Source organism: Dendropsophus ebraccatus, chromosome 4, assembly GCF_027789765.1.
Source record: "Dendropsophus ebraccatus isolate aDenEbr1 chromosome 4, aDenEbr1.pat, whole genome shotgun sequence".
NCBI lineage: Eukaryota > Metazoa > Chordata > Amphibia > Anura > Hylidae > Dendropsophus > Dendropsophus ebraccatus.
In genome coordinates, this window is record NC_091457.1 from 137,764,742 (window position 1) to 137,791,029 (window position 26,288).

The following is a 26,288-nucleotide window of genomic DNA, read 5'->3' on the forward strand; positions in this document are numbered from 1 at the left end:
TACACTATTGGCCATGGAAGCACCTTAGCCATCATGTTATTTTGGACCTTCATGAGGGAAAACGCCTTAAAGGCACGTTAAGACTGATGATGAACGCAACTGGAGCATGCTATTTGATTACTGGTGGCTGAGGAAGATGGAGGCAACACTAGGGAGTCATGGAAAACATGGACATAGCCATTAGTCTAGTTGAGATTTACAGGCCATTTATTCCCCACTGAAAATTCTGTGAAGAAAAAAAGCAAAGCAATTCTCTGCTGCAATCTTTTTGATGTAGCTTTTCCTGCAAGTCAGTGTTTGATGCCATTAAAGTAGCCTTAGGACATGACTGGAGAATTATAAATCAAGCCAGACACTTCCGAGAAGAAGAGTTTACCCATCTGTAGATAACTATTTACAGATCAGTAAACTCTTCTTATAAGGGCTGTCTGCCTTGGCTTATTAATCTCCAGTCATGTCCTAAGGCTACTGAGTGAAGTTAAATACTACCTTCAAAACGGGACGTCAGAGAACTGCTTTGTATATCTTTCTCTACTTTAACATGTTGACTGCCATTAATCCTATCGTCTCTGTTTATTAGCTAAGTTTTAGAAACTAGACTGCTGATTTTAGATAGTGAGCTAGTTTCCCATCTTCCAAAGGGCAAGACTGCCCATTCATTATGAGCTTCTATCTGTGGATACAGTGGTGACTATGAATGCAGAGTTTGGGTAATAGCGTGCATCATATTGTGAAGCAAGTTTAGGTTTAGTAAAGACCTGATGTTGTGGGATGACCCTGAGAAACATGCCACTATATCAGTAATAGTCAAGTCTAGTCCACAGGCGACTTGGACATTCATGGAGTGGAAGAATTCCCTGTTTCTTTGAACAAAAATAATCTGAAAGACTTGCAGGGGTTAAATGATCTCGGTCTCCTCGTCTTCCCTGCATTTTTGTTCTGCCAATGACTGGAATTGGTGAAAGCCTTCAACAGGATTGGGAACAGACTCTTCATATCTCCAAGGCTTTGGCGGCAGTAAACCAAACAACATGGTAAGCGTTGCTTTTGTTCAATCTTAAATCTTAAATTTGACCCTGATTTCTGTATATTAGTCCAGTGAGACTATACTGTCATGCCTGCAGAGATGGTTCACACAATGGACTTTTCTGGGGTCACTTTACCAGGACATAGAGACAAGGTTGGCAGCAATATGATGTATGTGTGTTTTTACTTGAAATCCACCTAAAATTAATGGAAACATTACATTTTCCGATTTTATAGGGCAAACACTTAAAGGGATAGTCTCATCTCAACTAACAGGGTCCATTAAGATTAATATATTTGCAAATACAATAGTAAATTCCTCCAAAAGAGTATAAAAAAGAACCAAGGTACATTTGGATGCAACCTACAATGTATTTTACATGTCAGGGTCACAAAAAGTTGAAACATTTAGTTGTATAGTTTGGGAAATATTTTTTCCTGTTTTACAGCAAAGAGCGCTCACTTTTGGTCTGTTCTCTGTGCAGACATCATCCTCCTCCTCCTCCCTCTCCTCTATTTCTGTCTTTTAAGTTCATTTTTTTCCTGTGACGAGCACATATAATACAAGATCACGTCTTCAGCCAGCCATGGATGCCATAAAGTGTGTCATGGTGGGAGATGGGTAAGTATAAAAGTATTCAATATATCTATACAATAATATAAGTTATTGTAGACACTAGTTATATACTGACAAAATTGAGTTCCTCTACATTTAAGCTCATAGAATTAAAGTGTAGCTATTATTAAAGTTTTTTTATTTGCAGAAATCAATAGCACAAGTGATTTTAAGAAACTCTGTAATATTATTTGGCAAAAAAAAACTCTTTCTGTACTCAAAAAGCTGTTTCCCAGCCACCCCCCACCTCCCTCTCACTTCATATCTGTGCATTATCAGACAAATCCGTCTCCATTACAGAGCAAAGTGAAGACAGGTTTGCTGAGTCCCATTATAACCTATGGAAGGGCAGAGGGGGATGAGTGAGCAGCAAGAGCAGACAAACAGCCCTGCAGTTTGCAAACTGCCTGGGCAGATGAAACGCTGTATTCACAGGTCAGAAAGGTCAGTGCTTATCTGGGAGCTTGGTGAGAGAAGATCGCAGGATGATGTGTTTTGCAGGGCTGCCTTTTCTCCTCTCCATGCTCACTCAACCCCCTTGACCCCTCCCCTCTCCATAGACACATAATGGACACAGAAATCCTGCTTCTTCTGAAGTGAGGGGGAGGTAGGAAAATGGCTCTTTCAGTACAGAAGGAAACTCTTTTGGTTAATAAAACCTATTACAGAGTTCCTTAATATTGCTTGAACTATTAATACTTGATTCCTTAATAACAATTAAATTACCGTTACCCTTTAACTTCATGCTATGCCTTTAAAAGAGTTAATTATTTCTCTATAAAATTCTTTTGTAACATATATATATCCCCCCCTCCATATTACATTTTATTTATGGACTTCTTACTATTGGCAAAAACATTGTATGTGCCCCATAGACTGCTATAAGCATCAGCCTTGTGTTGGGGGCTCTTCATAAAGAATTTTAAAATCCTCTCCCTCATTCAGGTGACTCTTGGACTTATTGGGGGAGATTTATGAAAGGGTGTTAATATACACCTTGTGTAAACTGACCACAGTAACCAATCACAGCTCCTCTTTTATTTTACCAGAGCTGAACACTGAGCTGTGATTGGTTGCTGTGGACAGTTTTAATCAGGTGTATATTTACACCCTTTCATAAATCATCCCCGTTGTGTTAATGCTAATGGCTATTCCAACAGTACAGTTGCAGTTATAACAACATCCACGTACCTGGAACCAAATCTCAGTATATGTTGAACATATTCGCGCAGCACTCCGGATGATGGCTCCATGTAGAATAACAGACGTGTATTTATCATTATATACTGGGCTGCAGGCCATTCGTTCATTTGCTGCCAATGGGATTTGGCATCCTGCATGCCATTAATACCTAGGTACCAACTAATGAAATCCTCTATTTTCTTACTGGTGGTGTGCCATTACTGAGCCCTCTCTATTATGCCTCTCAGTTGGTGAACAGTATTCTTCCTCATAGCATGTGATTATTTAAAGGAAAAGTCCAGCGATTTAAAATTTTCAAACTGCAGGAGCTAAGTAATGATTGTTTATTATGTTTCCCCCTGCCGGCTGACAGTTTTTTAATATGGCCAGACTTCTTTAAAGCATTGCTGATAGGGATTAGCGAATTTACAGAAGGAACGTAGCTTTGTTAGGATTGGCCACCAGCTTGTCAGGCTGCTGGCTTTGAAGCTTGTACCGCTCCTCCTCGGGTGCTGGGATAGGCTGAATCCAGTCCTGGGAAACTCCTCCCAGTTTTTCAGGACTGGATCTACCTTTTCCTGGTTACCCCGGGCGGAGCAGCAAAGACATAAAAGTCTGACTACCATTCTTTGCTAGTGGCAGATTACACTGTTAAAATCCTGTCAACGTTATGCCTGTTCTGGGGGGCGATGACGAGGGAATTCATCTGGCAGCACCGTTTACTGCATTAGGAGTGTATGTAATCGATTGCTCTGCCAGTTGAATATCAACGCACGCCCAAACAGAATTTTAACAGTGTATCTTGCCACCAGCAAATAATGATAGGTACACTTTAAGTGTTAGCAGAAGAGTCCTTGCACAGCTAAATTCCCTTTTCTAGCTGGAAGATTCTCTCTGTTAACAGGAGTTCAGATTTGACCTCTAAGCACAGTCTTGTGTGAAACCTCTTGAAATGCCGCATGATGCTGTGATCACCGCGATGCAACTAGATCTTGCTTCTGGTGCAGTCAGAACTCTGAAGGGTTACTTACTAGACCGAATCCTTTTCGCACAGGGCCTTACAACACACAGTCTAGCTAGATCACACTTCTCTGGCCAGGGTTGTAATTGGGTAGAATGATCCAAACCCTCTAGATTGAAAACCACTGACTGCAAACACAAACCTTGAAAATGAAAATATGCATAGTTAAAGGGGTTGTCCTGGCAACAGTATTTTTATATAGTAGTTAGGAAGGTTAAAAGTAGAAAAAAAAACACTTACCTTCCCAATTCCCGCCCTTCCTCCATTCTCTGTTGCAGCAAGCATTTGTGTTCAGGGCTGTGATGTCACAGGCTCACCCAGCCAATCAGTGGCTGCAGTGATGTCTTGCCTCAGCCACTGAATGGCTAAGTGGGCCTGTGAGGTCACATCCCCGAACCTGGAAGCCAGCTACAACAGAGAGAGGAGCTACATGAACCTGTCGCCTTGGAGGGAGCAAGGGAGGTGAGTATTTTTATTTTTACTTCCTTACCTCACTATATAAATAAAACACCTTTGCCTTAATAACCTCTTTTAACCTATTTTCATTAATCTGTGATGAAGCTTTATTTACACAAACAGGAGAATCCCACTCAAAGTAGCAAATTAACCAGTATGTAAGACACAGTCACAGCGCATACAGATAACCTGGTAAATAAGCGTCTGCTTTGTGTATTCCTCAATAATCACACAGGATTCATGCACCTCGGAGCCCAGACATGAGCAAAATGTAAATAATACAATCGCTTCTTTTTATAATGCAAATCGCAGGCATGTAGGTGGATTCATCTATTGCATATGAATGGTGTTTGCATCAGTTTTGACAATTATGCCATTGTACCGTGTTGTACTGTATTATGTTTAGGTCGGCAGAATTTGGCATCTAATCTTCCCAATATATTTAAATGTAATTATTCTAAATGCAGAACTAAAGTACAGTATGTTCTAACAGATTGTCTGCAGGGATGAGCTTTGTAAAGAAGTGATGGTACAAGAACAGTGATGGTGCAAACAATGTCGCTAATGGTGTAAATATAACTAATAATAATGAGTAGTGAATAAATCTGCATTAGACCCCATAAAAGCCTATTCCCACCTCAGCTAATACTTTAGTGAGGGGGGGGGGGGCTCCGTCCACCATACCCCCCTGACGATCCTGACCAGCTTCTGTTTTATGAGTAGAGCTGTGGGTACGGCACATGACCCCCGATTCTATTTATTCCTATGGAGCCGATAGAGAGACGGGTACAGCACTCTTCCCGCATACTCAGCTCTTTCCATCGCTCTAAAGGAATGAACAGAGCTGCGGGTCACAAGCCGTACCCGCAGCTCTATTCATAATACAGAAGCCAGGGCCCCCGGTATGAAGGTCGCCTCTCCTCTCCCCTCCCCCCCCCCCTTTTTTCCTTAATTTTTCCTGAAATAGCTCTTCAACCTGACAAAGTTTACCTACATTAGTAGACATTGGAATAACTCTTTAACCCTTTGAAGACACAGCTAATTTTTTGTCCTTGAATTTTCCTTATCATCTTCTAAGAGCTATAACATTTTTCTGTCCAAAAAAACAAATATGGGCTAGTTTTTCGAGAGACCATAGAATATACTGTAAAAAAAAAATAATAAACTGCATATATAATAAGTTATTTTATCAATTATTTAGGTTTTCTATTTTACACATTTTGGGGGAGATTTATCAAAGGGTGTAAAATTTAGACTGGTGCAAACTGACCACAGCAACCAATCACAGCTCAGCTTTAGGCAGTGCTGAAAGGAAAGAGGAGCTGTGATTGGTTGCTGTGGGCAGTTTGCATCAGTCTAAATTTTACACCCTTTGATAAATCTCCCCCTTTGTGCTAAAATCAACCCGTTATCTTTATCCCCATTGCCCAATTTATAAAGTGTTTGTTAGGTTTCAGTAGTTTGGAAACCTTTTTTTTTTTGTAAAAAGAAAAAAAAAAATTGGGGTTGTAAATGCCATTTTCTGGCCACTTTAACTCTTATTTAAAGGGGTTGTCTCATCTACCTACATTTTGCTCGGTCTCTGCTAAATGGGTGCCAAGCTAAATTAGCTTGCATTGCATTGCAATTAATTGTGCTGCTGGAAAAAAAATCTGTATCTTGCGCGTGCCTGCATCGGGAGCGTTTTCGGAGTGTGTATCCTGCCGCCCGCTAAACATTATAGTTGCCCGTATATTGCAAAACTGATTGTTATCCAAACCCCTGTTGATTTATTTAAAAAAAACTATTGTGACAGTGCCTCCTTAAAAAGAACACAATTTTGTGATTTTTCTCACCATCTGTGCCGGTTTCTTGATATGCAATTAGGCACGCACTGCACACTGCAGGCGGCTCAGAGCCCCCAGTGTACTGATATCCCCTCCTCTAGATGACGCACATCCTTCAGAATCAAATCATTCTCCAGCACCAAGAGGAAGGGATATTGGTACAAAGTGGGCTCTAGGCCCGCCTTCAGATCATGGAGCGCCTTCAGATCATCGATCCACCGGGATCTACGGGCGGCGACCAGGTCATATAAAGAAAAAAAATATTTAGTGGAGTGTTATATCTGCTTTAAAGAGGCATTTCCAAGCCCTGAAGTGCTGAGGGCTCCAATGCCTCCTTGCTTCCCCTCCCACCCATGCTAAAATTACAGTCAACTAGAAACAGAATCCAGGTCAGGAATAGGAATAAGAGAAGGACAGAGGAGGCTTTTCAGCTTGAGGCACTTTAGGGGCTTGAGAATGCCTCAGAGGAATAAAAGCATTTTGTGTCAGCAAAAAATTAACAATTCTGCGTAGTGACAATACGTTTTACAAATCACCTGGAAAAATAGTCGCTATTGATATACAATCATGTCCTGTGCTCTCCTGAAGCCATGAGAAATTTGTCCATATCGACAGAATGATCATAAAGCAAGATAAGTATCTGATTTGTAAAGATAGATACAAGGTAAGGCTATGTTCACACTACATATACTTTCATTAAACAACAGCCATAGTTGCAGTGTTGCAACCATGGCCATTATTTAATGAAATTGCTGCTTGCTTTCATTGCTATGGAATCCCGACCAGAGTGTATACACTCTGTATACACTCTGGTCGGGATTCCAAGAAGCCGCACAAAAAACTGACATGTCAGTTTTGTGCGGCCGCAATTCATTGAATAGTAGCTGCACAAGGCTGACAAGAGCAGACAATGTAAAGTGTGGCTCCAGCCACACTTTACATTGTGGGCTATGGTGATTTGGAATATGGGCACATCTGACTGCGCCCGCATTCCAAATCAAAAGAAATGATAAAATAAAAACCTCTAGACCCTTACCCTAATAAAAGTATAAGCACTCATTTAAGCGAAGCGAACCGCTTCGTTTGATCAGCGCTCTGCTCATCAAGCCGTCGGGCTTCCAGCACTGCTCCGATTTCTGCCACTCCTCTGGAAAAAGCTGTATCCAATCCTGGGAAACTTCTCTCAGTTTCCCAGGATTGGATCCAGCTTTTCCCAGGTACCCGGAGTGTAGCGGCAGGGAGCGGAACAGTGCTGGAATCCCGGAGGCTTGATGAGCGGAGCGCTGATGAAAGGAAGTGATTTGCTTTGTTTGTTTTGATTCGCTCATCTCTAATAGGCCCCATAAATTACTCTGCAGCTTTGGTTGTACAGATTGGGTGCCACTTACACACACAAGCCCTGCACAATCTCACTTACTATACAAACTATAAACAATTAAACCCTTGTTAAGAAAAAGATAAACAGTAGACATGATGAGTGAACCTCAACTGAACCTGAGCGAGAAGCATTTGATTACTGGTGGCTGAAGAAGTTGGATGCAACCCTAGGGAGTCCTGGAAAAACATAGATATAGCCTATGGCCTATGGCTGCATCCATGTTTTCTAGGCAATCTTAGGGCTGCATCCAGCTTCTTCAGACACCGGTAATCAAATGCTGCTTGCTCAAGTTCAGACAAACCAGAGCATGCTTGAGGTTTGCTCATTTCGAATAAACAGGTTATTGTTACAAAGAGACAGGAGTGAAATGAGTCATATATATGATTTGATATGATATATAGCTTTACTGCACCTAATGCTACGCAGCATCCCTTGTACATCCAGAGAAAGCTGTGACTTTTCCCATGATCTACCCGCCGCATAATGCAAACTATCATATACAATGCCTCAGTTATACGGCCTCAGTTCTATCTACAAGTGCAACTGTAAAACCTGAGACCAGTGCCAGACTATCACTACTGCTAATGGAGTAAGGATTCATTTGTTCAGTCTTAGCTGTCGGTCTAATGTACCTGCTGCATCAGGACATGAATATATAACCAGACAGTAGGAGGCAGTAGCGGCTTATGTTTCCCATTCGGGTTCTATACTCTGCAAATGTCTGAATTCAAAGTATTTTATGGTCACATTTCTTCTGCAGTATAAGCAACCTGATCTATCTGCAGATCTCATTTTATCTAAATACATAAAAGCTTTCATAATTCTACCGATGCAAAGGAAGCTATGTATAGCCCCAATATGGGATATTAGTATGCAAGCACTGGCTTGGTATTGAATGGAAATCACCTTATACAGAAGAGGATTTTGTCATAAGAAGCTGAGAAATTACAAAAATGTGATTCTCAGAATAGTAACATTGGGAACTGCAGCCCCTGTCACCTAAATCCTGCTATGGCTGACTGCAATCATTTAGCAAAAAAAAAGGAACATGACAGCTGTTTTATGATGCTGCCCGAATCATATGCAGCATGAAAAAGAGACAGGGTTAGGTGAAACAACTAGTTATAAGAAATCATATTTTTTGTGGTGACAACCTGTAATTGCCGCTCAGCTCCCATTTAAGTGAATGGCAACTGAGCTGCAGTAACCAGCCCCAGTCACTATACAGTGAATGGAGACAACTGCTTTCAACACCTTTCACTGTGTATGGATGCGTGCACACTACGGAATCTGCGCGTATGACCCGCACGCAGCGGCGCACATCTCTGCCTGTGCCATAGACACTATTCTATGCACGGGCGGATTCTGCATTCCGGCAAAAGAACTGACATGTTAATTCTTTCGGCGGAATGCGGAATCCGCCCGTGCATAGAATAGTGTCTATGGCCCAGGTGGAGATGCGTGCCGCCGCGTTCGGGTACGAGCAACGGAATCCACCGCGGGTTATACCCGTGGATTCTGTAGTGTGCACGCACCCTATTGGAGGAACAGAACAGCTAGGGGTGTCGGGTGTCTGGTGGATAGTTCCCATAAGATTAGAATCATACAAACTGGGAAGTTTATATAATGAACCTGTCTGATCCTTATAGGTGATGCCAAATGTTTTCATCTCTCGTTCTTCTACAAAAACTCCCTGTCCATGCATCTGTAGACCTGTGTAGATCTCGCTTTAACTTCCTTTATTTTTATGTCTATGTTCTTTTGTTTCTGTTGTCTCATTTAATTCTTCTCTCCATGTTTTAACAATCTATTATTGTATGTTTTTGCTAGGCAAATCAGGATATGGATTGATTAAAGGGGTTATCCAGCAAAAATCTTTTTCTTTCAATTCAACTGATATCAGAAAGTTATATAGATTTGTAATTTACTTCTATTAAAAAATCTCAAGTCTCCCCATACGTATTAGCTGCTGTATGTTGTTTTATTTTCAGTCTGACACAGTGCTCTCTGCTGCCACCTCTGTCCATGTCAGGAACCGTCCAGAGCAGGAGAGGTTTTCTGTTTCAATATACAGTGGTCCGTTGGTTTGAGAGTAACTTGGTTCAAGACCGTTTTGGTTTAAGAGCTCACAGTTTTTCAAAATTGTGACTTGGTTTAAGATCATTGCTTTGGTTTAGGAGCTCCCTGTACTGGGTGGGAGCACAAGTGCGGGAGGGGCATGGTCTGCATAGCGGGGTCTACAGCACTGTACTCTGACCCAGGATGTCTCCTTCACCTTCTAAATCATAGCAGATCCACTTCAGGCTGGGGCTTACATCAGGGGACAGGACTGTGGAGGTAATCTCTCCATAGCTGTAACCCCTCTCTCCCCGGACAGAGAGTGCTGCATGCATGTGCTCACATCTGCCCTGCTCATTCCTTCATGCTCTCTGCAGTCTGTCAGTCCTGATTGGTCCATGCTGAACACACCCCCTTTCCCATTGCTGTCATGTGACCACACAGATCTCTGACAGCAGCCCTGCTTCTCTATTCTAGCCGGTTGTTCTATGCTACTGCATTATTGGGATCTGAAGCTCCATCCTCTATCTAAAACTGCGGCTGTTTCTTCAGGTTTATTCCCTTACTATACATTATACACTACATGCTGATTGCTATACTATACAGTAACTTATAATATCGCATATTCTGCTGTTTATAAATGTTTGTTTCATCGGTTTTACATGTTATTCAGAATATAAAATAATTATTTTTGGGGTGTGAAACCAATTGTCTGCATTTCTATGATTTCTTATGGGAAAATTTGCTTTGGTTTAAGAGTGGATCTGGATTACAAGCACGGTCCGGAATGAATAATGCTCGTAATCCAAGGCACCACTGCATTTTATTTGGTTTTGACAAGTTTTTTATGAACAAGTGTACAACATCAAACTGTACATTGTACAGAGTAGATGAAAGGAAAAGTAAAAGGACCATAATAAACCAAAATATGAATGTAACAATCAAACAATTATAAAGAGCAATAGAACAGGAATTGTATTTTAACTAAATTATTTATAATTAAATGAAAAAAAAAAAAATTTGAAAAATATGAACTTGATGTCCAAGGTGACCACATTTCTTGACATTTTTAATAGAATTATTAGCAGGGCAATAGCCTCCACATACTTATGGGTAGTGTTTATTTCTTGAATTATAAATTCAATAAGGATGGGGATTTGCTGCTGCTCTGAGCAGTTCCTGTCTCAGACAGAGATGTCAGCAGAGAGCACTGTGTCAGACTAAAAATAATACATTTCCTGCATGACATTTAGAAGCTGATAAGTATGGGAAGACTTGAGATTTTTTAATAGAAGTAAATTACAAATCTATATAACTTTCTGACACCAGTTGATTTAAAAGAAAAAGATTTTCGCTTTACAACCCCTTTAATATAAACAGATGGAAGGAAGAAATAAGAAATATGAAATAGAAAAATTGAGTGTGCTATGCCATACATGCTAGGTATACAGACAAAGAAAACAATGACTTGTGGTTTTAAAATTCATGAAAATGAGGCACAAAAATAAAAATAGGATACCATGTCTAGCTGACCCATATAGAGTACTCAGCTTGTTATAGGAGTTTGGTAAAAGCCAAATACTAAAAACTTTAGGCAATAAAACACAGTTAGGCTATGTTCACACAATGTATATTTTCGTAAAAGTACGGCTGCTGTTGCAATCGACAACAACAGACTTACTTTTTACGAAAATATACGTTGCCTTGTCTTCTATGGAATCTCGCACATAGTATACACTCCGGCCGGGATCTCTCGTGGCGCCATAGAAAACTGACATGCCAGTGAATAGCGGCCGCAGAAAGGCCTGTTAGTGCACACTATGGAGTGAGCAGCACCAGCCGTACGCTCCATAGTGTGCAGTGGGGAGTTCAGATGCAGGCACACACGGATGCGCCTGCATCAGAACTCTGCGGCTGCAAAGATTATCCGGCCGATACTGCAGTACCGGCTGGGATGATCTTTTCAGAAACCGGTCGTTCTGTGACCCGCCAGATCACGGAACGCCCGGTCTCTTACGTAGTCTGCACATGGCTTTTTAAAGTAAAGATGAGTCCAACTCATGCTCGGGTCCGTCCGAACCAGAGCATGCAGCATTTGATTACTGGTGGATAAAGAAGTTGGATGCAGTTCTATGGTTCCTCGAAAACATGGATACAGCCATGGGTCATAGGCTGTATCCATGTTTTCCAGAACTCCCTAGGGCTGCATCCAACTTCTTTAGCCACCGGTATTCATATGGTGCATGCTCTTGTTCGGACGGACCCGAGCATGAGTTAAGCTCATCTCTATTATAAAGTATAACACTAGACCGTCTATGGGGAGAGCCCATTCGGTAGATATCCAACATCCAGGTTTAAGAGTATTTTGACTTTTGCATAGTTCCAAAGTAATGTTCTTCATGCAGGCAATAATGTTTCAAAGAGGAACAAAGTATATATTGTATAGGCAACACAGGAGACCCTAGATACAGATTAAGCATAGTGAGATTTGAAAGTAAAGAACCCAATGCCAGTAGTATACTCAGCCAGCTGAAACCGCACCTGTCCTGAATACGCTCCTCACGGTGCAAGGACAGTGCGAGTTCACCGCAGTAGTAGAGGCAAAGGATTTCCAGCAACTCGGTACAGTCCAAAAACGTTATTGAAGCTTCAGATAAAATCCACAAATATAGGCTGCTTACGCGTTTCAATCGTACTCAATCTTAATCATAGTATAGTATGATTGAAATGCGTAAGCAGCCTATATTTGTGGATTTTATCTGAAGCTTCAATAACGTTTTTGAACTGTGCCGAGTTGCTGGAAATCTTTTGCATAAAGAACCAAATGAACCATTCCATACACAGGCCGGTTTTACAGAAAACATAATGCAGGCACACTTGGCCATAAATCAGAGACTCACCTCTGGTTCAATGACTTGAACTAACAGCATCATAGAATTATAAATCTGTAGTTTAAGGGTAGCTTCACACGTAATGGATCTGCAGCGAATTCCCCACAGTGGAATTTTTATCCTGCTGCGAGGATGTAAATGCTGGCCACCTTATCCCCCGGCCGCCCAGTGCATACATTAGCAGTCCACGCTCCGGCTTGCTTCGGGGGCTGCCGGCATTCTGACCTCCCGCTCAGTCATCAGATCCACCGTCCAGACAGAATTTCCAGTTATAGGGTTTATCCCAAGCTAAAGTCCCATAGAGAATGAGTGGAGAGTAAAGCATGCTGCTGCTGCTGCTAAATTCACTTGGAAATTTACCCTTAGTCTTCTGGTCAGTGGCGGTCCGACTGCTGAGACGTGTATATAGAGAATGGGGGGAGATTTATCAAACTGGTGTAAAGTGAAACTGGCTCAGTTGCCCCTAGCAACCAATCAGATCCCACCTTTCATTTTCCAAAGAGTCTGTGAGGAATGAAAAGTGGAAACTGCTTGGGGCAACTAAGACAATTCTACTTTACACCAGTTTGATAAATATTCCACAATATGTTTAAATCTTGAGAGGAATACTCCCAAGGGGGTGGGGGGATGTTTTCAAATTACCTGGTGTTATAAAGTTATATGGATTTGTAAATTACTTCTATTTAAAAACCTCAAGTCTTCCAGTACCTATCAGCTGCTGTATGTCCCACAGGAAGTGGTGTATTCTCTCTGCTGCCACCTCTGACAAGAAAGGTTTTCTATGAGGGATTAGATACTGGTCTGAACAGTTACTTTCACAGACAGAGTGAGAAATCAGAGAGCACCATGTCAGATTGGAAAAAATACACCATTTCCTGCAGGACATGCAACAGCTGATGAGTATTGGAGATTTTGCAATATAAGTAAATTCTATATAGATGTCTGACACCAGTTGAGTTAAAAGAAGATTTAAAAAATCCTCACTTTAGGATTCTAACAATAATAGACCAGCACTGGTGCGGGGATGCCGATGCCGCGGTCCTTTTTTTGAACCGTGGCCCCATTCCCATGCACAATGCAAATCTTTTCCCGAGCACCGGCCTGGCCTGAAGCACTGGAGGCCCCCAGTGTGACGATCGTCCCTTCCCTCTGTGAAGCGGCTCCATAAGAATGAAGGGGAGGGCAGAACGTCACACTGGGGGCCGGCAGGCATGCCTCCAGCGCTTCAGGCTAGGCCGGTGTCCGGGCATAGACTGGCACCATTCACAAAAACCTGGCCGCGGTTCAGAAAAAGGACTGCAGCACTGGCATCCCTACACCAACACCAGTCTATTGACTGGGCTTATGAGTCTGATGGGTCCTACAATAGTGAATGGCACAGCCATTTCTCTATACATTAGTACAAATCTTTGGGTTACTTTACTACCTGTAATCATAAGCTCAGCTTTACCTTGTGTTTATTTGACAGACAGTTAATCTTCATGTGTTTCTCAATTATATATGTAGTTGTTTGTCTCCAGACCACTGCAAGACACTGGCGGAACTACCGCCGTAGCAGCCGTAGCGGCTGCTACGGGGCCCCGCCGCATCAGGGGGCCCGTGACGCGGGCCCCTGGAGCTGACATATCCTGCAGCACCCGGCGGCTGAGCATGCCTCCCGGGTGCTGTAGCCGGGGGCCGGTCCCGTGCTCCTCCCAACCCGGAGACTCCGTTCCCCAACCATAGGGAAAAGGAGTCACTGGGCCAGGAGGAGCACGGGACCGGTCCACAGCGCTCCTGTCACCCACCGTCTGATGCGCGGCTGCCGTCTGATGCCGCGTCCTAGCCCCGGCAGCGCGCGTATCATAGAGTTCTGTGTGGGCTTGTGCTGCGGCCGCGACTTCCGGCACAGAGACGTGTGCCGGAAGTCGCGGCCACAGGCCCACACAGAACTCTATGATACGGCGCTGCCGGGGCTAGGACGCGGCATCAGACGGCAGCCGCGCATCAGACGGGGTGACAGGAAAAAGGCTCGACGGGGGAGCGTGTTGTTAGGTGAGTTTTCTTTCTTTTTTTTAAACTTGCTTTCCTCGTTGGGGGGTCGGGTGGGGAGAAGGGGGCATCTATAGGGGGGGCATCTTTAAGGAAGGGGGGGGGAGAAGGGGGCATCTATAGGAGCATCTATAAGGAAGGGGGGGGAGAAGGGGGCATCTATAGGGGGGAGAAGGGGGCATCTATAGGGGGGAGAAGGGGGCATCTATAGGGGGGGAGAAGGGGGCATCTATAAGGAAGGGGGGGGAGAAGGAGGCATCTATAAGGAAGGGGGGGGAGAAGGGGGCATCTATAAGGAAGGGGGGGAGAAGGGGGGGGGGAGAAGGGGGGGGAAAGGGGGGGAGAAGAGAAGGGGGCATCTATAAGGAAGGGGGGGGAGAAGGGGGCATCTATAAGGAAGGGGGGGAGAAGAGAAGGGGGCATCTATAAGGAAGGGGGGGAAGAGAAGGGGGCATCTATAAGGAAGGGGGGAAGAGAAGGGGGCATCTATAAGGAAGGAGGGGGAGAAGGGGGCATCTATAAGGAAGGGGGGGGAGAAGGGGGCATCTATAAGGAAGGGGAGGGAGAAGGGGGCATCTATAAGGAAAGGGGGGAGAAGAGAAGGGGGCATCTATAAGGAAGGGGGGAAAGAGAATGGGGCATCTATAAGGAAGGGGGGGAAGAGAAGGGGGCATCTATAAGGAAGGGGGGGAAGAGAAGGGGGCATCTATAAGGAAGGGGGGGAAGAGAAGGGGCATCTATAAGGAAGGGGGGAAGAGAACGGGGCATCTATAAGGAAGGGGGGAAGAGAAGGGGGCATCTATAAGGAAGGGGGGGAGAAGGGGGCATCTATAAGGAAGGGGGGGAGAAGGGGGCATCTATAAGGAAGGGGGGGAAGCGGGCATCTATAAGGAAGGGGGGAGAATGGGGCATCTATAAGGAAGGGGGCATCTATAAGGAAGGGGGGGAAGAGAAGAGGGCATCTATAAGGAAGGGGGGGAAGCGGGCATCTATAAGGAAGGGGGGAGAATGGGGCATCTATAAGGAAGGGGGCATCTATAAGGAAGGGGGGGAAGAGAAGAGGGCATCTATAAGGAAGGGGGGGAAGAGAAGGGGCATCTATAAGGAAGGGGGGGAAGAGAGGGGGGCATCTATAAGGAAGGGGGGGAGAGAATTGGGCATCTATAAGGAAGGGGGGGAAGAGAAGGGGGCATCTATAATGAAGGGGGGGGGAGAAGGGGGCATCTATAAGGAAGGGGGGGAGAAGAGAAGGGGGCATCTATAAGGAATGGGGGGAGAAGAGAAGGGGGCATCTATAAGGAAGGGGGGGAGGGGGACATCTATAAGGAAGGGGGGGAGAGGGGGGCATCTATAAGGGAGGGGGGAGAGAGGGACATTCTATAAGGAAGGGGGGGGCATCTATAAGGGGGGGGGGGGAGAGAGGGCCATCTATAAGGGGGGACACCATAGGGGGAGAGGGGGATATAAACGTACAACATTGGGGGAAAGGGGGCCATCTATAAGGGGACAATATAAGGGAAGAGGGGGCCATCTATAGGGGGGGCAACATAGGGGACCATCTATAAGGGGACAACATGAGGGGGCATCTATAAGGGGGACAGCGGCGGGGGAAACATAAGGAAGCTATCTATAAGGAGGGGTGACAGAGAGGAGGGCCATATACTAAAATGGGATCACATAGAGTCAGCCTACCCGCTAAATGTGGGTGTAAAGGGGCCAATACAGATGTGCAGTTGGTAGAGATGAGGATGGTGACAGAGTGTGGAGCCTAATATGTCTGTCTGTTCTCATAACGGCCCAGGGCAGATGGAAAAGAAATTGAAAAGGGAAGAACTCCGATCAGAGAAGACGTCTCCTGTAAGTCACCTGATGTAACTGTACTGTAATTTATATGGTGTACAGAACCTGTGTAGAGCTGAGTGTGTTGATGGCATAGTGGTCGATCGAGAGGGGGTGGGGCGGGGGGGGGGGGCCCCAATCAAAAGTTTGCTATGTGGCCCAGCCATTTCTAGTTACGCCCCTGCTGCAAGACATTATAACTAGAACCAAGCTGCAGGAAGGGAACTCATCGGAGCTCTCAAAATGCAATGTAATAGGAATCTAGCTGAGCCCACCCCTTACATAGTTAGCATTAAGCCTCTGGGTACCCATATCATTTCTCTGCCTTACCCAGCGCTCGCTCAATGCTCCTAACAGTTATGATACACTTATCTTATCTTACACATTTCCTTTATCTGGTCTTATTTCGTTCTCCACTGACACTCACATGACGACCATCATTTCTTCTCACTTTCTAAGAATCAATAAAGCAAAAAGGCAAATCTATATTATACTTTTTTCCAGAAATCTCTCTCTATTTCAAAGAAAATTTTAAAGGGCAATTGCGCACATAAAAAGAAATAAAATCACTGAACTTAAGCCTTGAATGTTAGCCAATGTTAAATGGTAATGTGATGGAAACAGCTGGCTGAATGCACACCCTAGTGGCCAGAGGTGTCATTGCAGCCGAAGGAGGAAGAAGATGTCCGAAGACGTGAGCAGCCCCAGATAAAGCATGGAGCACAGTAGAGGAGCAGACAGGACAGCGCCACCACGGTTCAGTTAAAGATTGTTTCTTCTAAACATAGACAATGCCTTTCGAGGACCTCATGAAGAGGATAATTCTTCCTTTTGCTTGAACTAAAGAAAACCTTTGACTGAACCTCTGAAGTCTGTTCAAAGCATCTATAATGCTGGCTCTTCCAGTGTTGTAGTTATAGTACAGTAATCTTTGCAGCCACTTATGGCCTCACAATAGAGGCTACAGCTGAACCTGGGGAATTCCTGTTCCTTAAAAGAGTTACTACCGTGTTTCCCCCAAAATAAGACATCCTCCTAAAATAAGACACCCCAACTAGCCTAAAATAAGGTATCCCCACAAAAATAAGGCACCGCCACCCTAAACTAAAGCACCCCCTGAAAGTAAGGCGCCCCTGCAAAAGTAACATTAACATTTTAATTGAATTTGTAATAAAAGTTTAAAAAAAAAAAAAGACCACTCATGATTTGCCTCTACAGACTTGGTTGATCATACCTGCAAAATTTCTACTTCAAGGGAGTGCAGAAATTATTGCTCCAGTGGAGCTGTGACAATAAATAACAATACACTATTCTTAAGAGGCCATGGAATTTGATGGTGACCCCTGTAAAAATTATGGGTGAGAGCCTGGTGTGACGCCTTAAAAAATTGTTGGAGAAAGTCTTGTGTGATCCTATAGTTTTTTTTTAACTAAAAATTTTATTAGAATTGAATTTGAAATTAAAATTTGACATTGGACGACCCCTGACACTATTAGTAAGAGGCCATGGAATTTGGTGGTGACCACCATAAAAATTGTGGGTAAGAGTCTGGGGTGGCTATTTTTAAACGTTATTCAATCTCTGTATGATGGCTGAGAGAGACTGTTAAATTAAAGCTTGTTCTGTGATTACACCATCAAAGTAATAGTTTGTTTCCTTATACAGTAACATGGTGACTTTGTTTAATTCTTACAGAAAGGTGGGAAAGACATGTCTGCTCATCAGTTACACAACCAATGCCTTCCCTGAGGACTATGACCCAGCTGTGTAAGTACAATCATTTACTCACCAGTTTATTTGGAGGATCCTTGGCTCTAGTTTACAAATTCGGAATCTTCCTCCAAGTCCGGTATACACTGCTTGTTATTAAAGGGGTTGACTGGCTAGGACCCCTCTGTGCACTATGCGGGGAAGGGGTGAGAGAAAATATAATTGACTTACCTCCCTGGACCCTGCTTTGTCCTCTGTACTCCGTCACTCCAGTCCACATTATCTGGTCTCTTTGGGGTTCGAGGACACAAGGTAGCACGCCAGAGGTGGGACACCGCTACAGCCGCTATCCGTGTGCCTTATTTATTTATGTTTGCCAATCAATGTATAAATATAAATAAGTAACTATTTCCATTCTATAACAGAATAACCAGCTATTCAGCTACTGTCATGGTGGATAATAATCCAGTGACTTTGGAATTATGGGATACAGCAGGACTGCAGGAGTACGACCGTCTGCGGCCCCTTTCCTTCCCTGACACAGTGAGTATAATCGGACAGGTGATAAAATATAGGGCAGCCACTTGTAGAAACACCTCTCAGGGAATTATTTTTATAATGGAATACTATTTATAGATTTTCTTCCCAAAATCAAAGCAAGGAAGAACAGCGTCTTTGTCCTCAGCAACTGGTCATTGTAATCACACTATTATCTGTCTCCCTGAAAACAGAAAAGTTAAAGCTGTTTGTGTGCACCATACTGAAAGTGAAAACCACACAGCGAGATCACGTCACAGTGCAACACATTCCATATAGCTTTTCTCCTATTTTCACTGTATCAATTTTTTGGGGGGCTAAACGATAAAAGGAAATTAGGATTATATATATATATATATATATATATATATATATATATATATATATATATATAATGTCAAAGTGGTATTCCAGGACTAATATATTTGTGGTCCAGTTGGAAGTCAGATTGGTGTTGTCCACTTGCATTACCTCTTATGTATTCTTGTGTTTTACTGTACATTTGCACTCCACTTTCTAACCTTGTAGCTCTGTTCCCTGTGTAGTGACGCGCCAGGTTACTGCAGCCACAGCTCCTATTCACTTCTATTTGAGGCTGCAGTAACAGGGAACACTAGTACACCAGGAACAGAGCCAACTATTTCCAGCACCATTCTCCCAGCACAGAGGGCACCAAACAGCTGATCAGCAAGGAGTATGGTGGGTGGTGTTGTTTGTCTATATCCCACCGATCAGCTATTGATAGCAATATATATAGGTTTTTCACCTAATACAAATTTAAACCACCAGGCTTTTTACTATTGAAAAATCTAAAAAGTAGGCCAATAAAATTTGGCTATGTTCCCACTATGGCCATATACGTAATTTTCTAAATTACGTTTTTGTTTTCAATTTCACTGCACAGATATATATTTTTTCAGATTTGCTGTTCATTTTAGGGTAAAGTGAAAGGTGTCATCAGAAAGTACAAAAAACAATCCCTCACACGGCTGTGTCGATAGAAAAATAAGAGAGTTATGGCTGTAAGAAGCCAAGGAAGATATAAAAACATAAAAGTGACAGTAAACTCATGAGGCCATGAGGGGCTCAACTTGGGCCCAGATAGTTCTCATACACTTATTCAAATATTACATGAATGCTCTTATTAATGTGAGTCTTGTTTTTTGTTTTTTTGTGTCCCGTGTAGCAAATTTTTCTTATATGTTTTTCCTTGGTCAATCCAGAATCCTATGAAAATGTGCGGGCAAAGGTGAGAGCATTTATATTTTAAATTATTAACAGGTATTAAAAAAAAATATACACACTGTATAATATATATACACACAGTGGTGCCTTGGTTTAAGAGTAACTTGGATTAAGAGCGTTTTGCAGGATGAGCTGAGAGTTTTTGAAAATCGTAACTTGGTTTAAGAGCATTGCTTTGGTTTAAGAGTTCCCTGTACTGGGTGGGAGGGGGAGTGGGGGAGGGGCATAGCCTGCACAGCGGGGTCTACAGCACTGTACTCTGACCGAGGAAGTCTCCCTCACCTTCCAAATCCCAGCAGATCCACTTCAGGCTGGGGCTTGCATCAGGGGACAGGACTGTGGAGGTAATCTCTCTATAGCTGTAACCCCTCTCTCCTGGTAATAGAGTGCTGCATATATGTGCCCACATCTGCCCTGCTCATTCCTTCATACTCCCTGCAGTCTCTGTCAGCATTGTGTTCCCATCCTCTTCATTCCTGCTATAATGTACCTGCACTCACACTCAGCCATATACACTGCTGCTATAATGTGCCTGCACTCATATCCAGCCATACACACTGCTGCTATAATGTGCCTGCACTTACACTCAGCCATTCACATTGCTGTATAGAAAAGTTTCTGTCACTGTCCTCCTGCACAGCTCTGTGATTTTCACTTCCTGATTGGTCCTTGCTGAGCACATCCCTTCCCCATTGCTGTCATGTGACCACACAGACCTCTGACAGCAGCCCTGCTTCTGTATTCTAGCCTGTTGTACTACGCTACTGCATTATGGAGATCTGCAGTTCCATCCTGTATCTACAAACTGCTGCTGTTTTTCTGGTTTCTGCAGTTACTATACATTATACTCCACATGCGGATCGCTATACTGTAAAGTAACTTCTCCAGCTGTTTCTCATTGTTTTCTGCGGCCGTTATTCAATGAAAACCCTGTCAGTGCACACTATGGAGCGTGCGGCCGGCCATTGTGTGCAGTGGAAAGTCCTGATGCGGGCGCGCACGGATGCGCCCACATCAGAACTCAGAGGCGCTAAAGATCAGGATGATCTTTTCTGAGACCAGCTGTTCCGTGACCTGGCCGGCCATGGAACGGCCGGTCTCTTAGAAGGTGTGAACATAGCCTAACGTGACTGACGAAGCATGGAAATGCGAAACAGCTGTCCTACTGAGGGTGCTTGGCGTCCTCCCCGCTGCCTGCTTTTTAACCTGTTATGAAGATACAGTTTATATAATAAAGATTACAGCACATCGACTGGTGAGTGCCCTGGCATACGTCTTGCTTTGTTTATAGCCTAAAGTATATTACAGGAGGGTGATAGTACGAGGTTGCTCTTCTATCGGTCATTTCAGAGACACCAAGGAACCTACATAATGATATTTTCTACCTGATCTTTGGTCTTCTTTTAGGACTTGTATTCATCTTACATTTAGTCCCTCTTCCACTCTATTATATACACCCTATTGACATAGGATTCCATGTTACTGAAAATGCATTAAACATTGCCCTTATAAACCATGAGCTGGAAAATGTAATATACAGCTATGATCATTTGAACGCATTGGTGGGCCCAGTGCAAAGAAGCATAGTAAAGAATTGAGGAGCCCTTCCCTGTAGCATGCAGAGCACTGTGGAGAATGATCATAAGGTACCATTACCTTTAGGCTGGGTTCCCACTACGTATATTTCAGTCAGTATTGTCGTCCTCATATTGCAACCAAAACCAGGAGTGGATTAAAAACACAGAAAGGCTCTGTTCACACAATGTTGAAATTGAGTGGATGGCCGCCATTTAATGGCAAATATTTGCTGTTATTTTAAAACAACGGCTGTTATATTGAAATAATGGCCGTTATTTACTGTTATATGGCGGCCATCCACTCAATTTCACCATTGTGTGGACAGAGCCTTTCTGTGTTTTTAATCCACTCCTGGTTTTGGTTGCAATATGAGGACCACAATACTGACTGAAATATACGTAGTGTGAACCCAGCTTTATAGTTGTTAATCATTTTGCAGCAAGTTTTCTTATATGCTCGGCCATCTTATGTTCAGGGTAGCTGTTCGGTATACAGAGCAGGGCAGCACAATCTGGACAGGGCGGGTCTGGTTTTAGTTCTATGAGGTACACAGAGAGCTGCTGTTTGTAATTGCTGTAAGTACAGTTACTAATACTGTACACTGAGCAATTCTACTATGAAGTGGCCAACCCCTTTAACCCTTTTTTTTCTGTACAGTGGCTCCCAGAAGTCAGGTACCATTGCCAAGGCACCCCGGTAATCCTTGTTGGAACTAAGCTTGATCTACGTGGTAATGAAGCAACTATAAAGGCGCTTAAAGAAAAAGGGTTGGACCCAATTTCCTACCACAAGGGCTTTGATCTAGCCCTGGAGATTGGTAAGTTTCTAGTCAGATGATGGACAAAATCACCACCTCGCCAACAAATAGGGTAAAAATGGTTTATCTTGACCAATATGCAAATAAAACTTCCATAGTATTTCACAAAGCACAATATTGAATAAAACAAGCCCAGGGTGAAGAGTACTCTCTGTGAGTAAGTGCCTTACCATAAACATTACTGGAGTTTGTAAAGGAGGCCAAATATACAAATCTCTTGCACCCTATGGTTATGTTCACACAACGTCAAAAAAATAGAAAATTTATTAAGAGATGTCTGTTATTGCCGCATTGCCTGCAATGCATTAACGTCAATGGAATGACAGAGCTCTGATGCAAATGAGGGAAGCCAAAATAATGATCATACCAATTATTTTTGGACGTCGTTTTCAAACAGTGGACGCTTTTTTTTAAGTTGTTAACAGACAGATTTTTTCTTTTGTCACCGTCCTTTCACAGTTTTACTATTAAATTCAATGGACTTTTCAATTAAAGACCAAAGGCCAATTAGTCCACCTAAACTAGAATGCACCAACAGCCGGGCAGCCGAACAGTGAATTGACGGACGTCATTTTAACCTCAAAATGGCGGACATCATTTTAAATGGAGAGGAAAAAATATTGACCTCCCAAATAGCTCAGATGTCAAGGAGTCACACTGTCCTGTGAACCAGTTGTGAGATAAATGGGTTCTTATCTGTGTTCTAGCGGCATTTCGCCCCTTAGACTGACTACATGATAATCAATGAATGATTAATAGATTTATATGACATAAGACATCTGCTTTTCTTTTCCTAATTTCACGGTTTTGACATCTCCTCTTAATTATACATAGCACTCACTAGGGAGATGCAGATTTACTGCTGAATGTTTAAATCTCTAGTTTATTACTGCTGTAATATATTCTAAGACCAGAAGGAAAATGGAGCAGAAAATAAAAGGGATAAGAAATTGTAATTTGGGGGTTATTTCCAGATGTGATAGCATTGGTGCTTTGCCATTAGTTGCTAGTTATATTAATGGTTCTTCTGATATAGAAGACCTCCAATAAGCACTAAAGGGGATTAGAATTCCAGTCAGAGGGCTAGGCTGATGTAACATGGCACTCCACTTGTTCATTTACTTTATAAAAGCCCTGTCTGTGATCATTTTAGAGTCTTATTGGAATAAAAGTGTCATTGTCGTTTCAACTGACAAAATCTAAATCAACAGGGTATGTGATTAGAGATGAGCGAACCTCGAGCATACTCGTGTCCATCCGAACCCGATCGTTCTGCATTTGGATAGCGGTGGCTGCTGAAGTTTGATAAAGCCCTAAGGCTATATGGAAAACATGGATATAGTCATTGGCTGTATCCATGTTTTCCAGACAACCTTAGAGCTTTATCCAACTTCAGCAGCCCCAGCTAATCAAATGCCGAGCGATCGGGTTCGGATGGACTCGAGCATACTCGAGGTTCGCTCATCTCCAGATGTGATATAAAGCAAGTTTGCAATTTATATAGTCTTTGGTCCCAGTGACTTTGTATAAAGCAAAACAGGCACCCAGTTACTTGGTGAACTGGATACTGGCTTAACAGCTTCCACAGAAAATCACCCACAATCCACTCCCTATCGCTCTGTATTTCTCTCCCTGCTCTGCTCTTACTGCCTGCTGCAACCTGCTGTCTACTACACATACAGCAGACTGGTCGCCTCCAGGAAGTGAATCACCTTATATAGAGGGTGAGGGGGAAGTGCGGACATCACAGTGGGGCTTGCAGCTGATTGGATAGGTGCACGAAATTATGGTTTATCCCTTTTTTCTTGGGTGGTGTTGTCAAATTATTGGAAGGAAGGGGAGGATGAGGAACCCATTGAACACTGGATCCATGTCAGGTTGTCAGCAGTAAAATAGTCTTGCGGTGGTTAAGATGACTGAATTGTCTTTGCCTTTGGCTGTATCCGTGTTTTCCAGGCAGTCCTCGGGCTGTATCCACCTTCTTCAGGCAGTGGTATTGGAATGCTGATCGTTCGGGTTTGTGCAAACCCGAACTTTTGGCAGGTTCGCTCATCTCTATTTGTCTCCCATAGGCTTCATTTTCAATTTGTTCTTTTTCTTATGCTTTGTTTTATCTGTAGGGGCTGTCAAGTACGTGGAGTGCTCAGCGCGTTCACAGCATGATGTCAAGACAGTGTTTGACGAGGCTATCAAAGCCGTATTATGTCCACCACCCCGCAGGACTAGAAAGTGTCCCTGTTTATTTCTGTAAAGGTGAGCTAAAATTATAACTATTGTTTAATGTTAGATTTTTTTACCTGTTTTTTTCAGGTAATAGTCCTTGACCAAAGGTAGTATTATAGAGCGGTCCACGCCATTGGGCCTCTACCAACTTTGGGGCCTAGGGACCCTCCATTAGTCATCCCCTACTGTCACCACCACCATACAAACTATTGTACGCCAGTCTTAAATAAAGAGCCTGCGGATTTACTAAGAACGGTCACTTAACATACAATATTAATTGGTTCCAGGATGATCATTGTATATTTACACCAAAACTCTATGGAAAACTGGTAACTACTTCCAAATCCCCCAAAATGTTATCCTAAAATGAGAAAAAAATTAAGATTTAAAAAAAAAATAAGCAGCTAACTATTATGGATAAAGCAAATACTTACATACAACAGTGAGAAAGAGCAACTGGAGACTGTAAATTACTTTTTTTTTATTTTTTTTTTTTATAGAGAACTGGATAGTTTTCAGGGTCCTGTACAGATCATACAGGGTCCTGGCACAGGTAAAGAGTAGGGATGGTCCGAACCCGAACTCTCGGCAATGATTTCCGCCGTCTGCCCGCTCCGTGGAGAGGGTGAATAAAGCGGGAGGACCGTCTGGAAAACTGGGATACAGCCATAGCCATAGGCTGTATCCCAGTTTTGCAGGCGGTCCTCCCGCTGTATCCACCCTCTGCACGGAGCGGCCAGACAGCGGGAATCTGATGCTGAGCGTTCGGGTTCATACGAACCCGAACCTCGGCAGGTTTGGACCATCCTTAGTAAAGAGCAGTACAGGACATGTAGTATCAAACAGTACTGTAGAGAATCACTACCAGACAGCCAACCAGTGCATGCACTTCAGTATTACTGGGGTTTAACCAGTAAAATTACCACGTTCATTGGTCGATCTAGTTATTCACATGAGCCGCAGATCCTGTCTGTCCGTAGCATTGTATGTTGTATGTTGAGTCTGGTCTCAAGTTATGATGGTCCAGAAAGGAAAATTTATGTTGAAAATATTGTATCTTGAGGCCATTGTAAGTTGAGGGACCACTGTACAGCTGGCTGGCCCTGCATTGTGCAACAGCCTACACCTGGTTTGCATCTGGAATACACCTTAATAAATCAGGTGCAGGTGGAGGACGCACCTCCCACTCACCCAACCCTGTCCATCAGGCAAGCAGAGGATATGGAAAATCTGCTCCTTCTCTGTGGGGTATGCCAGGGGTGCGTGTTAGTAAATGTCTCCCCTTTGTCCGTACAGCTGTGTTTTGCTTTTATTTTAACCGAGTGTGAGCATAACCCTTTTGTTATGGCTAAGAGCTTTACTATATTCTAAGAAAATAGTTGAGAATCCCTTCTAAAATGGAAAAATCCACCATTTTAGGAAGCCTTTCTGTGTTATTGGATTATAGGATAAAATTGTTAATATCAGATCCATTATAAAACTGCAGAGCTGGCAATGTCCTGAAATAATGTATTTCTTGGAATGTTTCTCCTTTCAAGTGAAGTGATTCAGTAATAATAACTCCAGCCCTGCAACCATCAATGTGTCTATCAGTGTAATGCTCATGGTGGGCTGATAGGCATCATGCAGTCACACACTGGAGGGCATTGCATATGGAGGGGAAAAAAGAAATGTTAAATTGTATAAGCCCACAGATCCCTTCACAGTTCCTGATATGTGTGGATCCTTAACCTAAATGGCATAGTGCTGGGCAGCACCCCACCATCACCTAAAATCAATGCCCATAGAGGAAGAAACCCAGTAGCAACCCCACTACTGCCAGACTAAACCCCCTCAGCTCTGGGCCCCACCACT

At 43.2% G+C, this 26,288-nt stretch overlaps 1 protein-coding gene across 2 annotated transcripts in view; it reads left to right on the forward strand.

Moving 5' to 3' along the window:
• The window catches only part of LOC138788829 (ras-related C3 botulinum toxin substrate 1-like), a 55,384-nt gene that overhangs the window by 28,618 nt on the left and 478 nt on the right, over window positions 1-26,288 (forward strand). The window contains exons 1-6 of one of the 2 annotated variants that reach the window (XM_069967151.1): window positions 1,605-1,648; window positions 18,020-18,091; window positions 18,460-18,577; window positions 19,758-19,820; window positions 22,052-22,211; window positions 24,332-24,464. In XM_069967151.1, coding sequence (XP_069823252.1) covers window positions 1,614-1,648; window positions 18,020-18,091; window positions 18,460-18,577; window positions 19,758-19,820; window positions 22,052-22,211; window positions 24,332-24,462 — 579 coding nt within the window. In that variant the 5' untranslated portion in view covers window positions 1,605-1,613 and the 3' untranslated portion in view covers window positions 24,463-24,464. Of the gene's footprint in view, window positions 1-1,604; window positions 1,649-18,019; window positions 18,092-18,459; window positions 18,578-19,757; window positions 19,821-22,051; window positions 22,212-24,331; window positions 24,465-26,288 lie in introns of those variants that run through there. The other variant, XM_069967152.1, reaches the window with a different exon arrangement.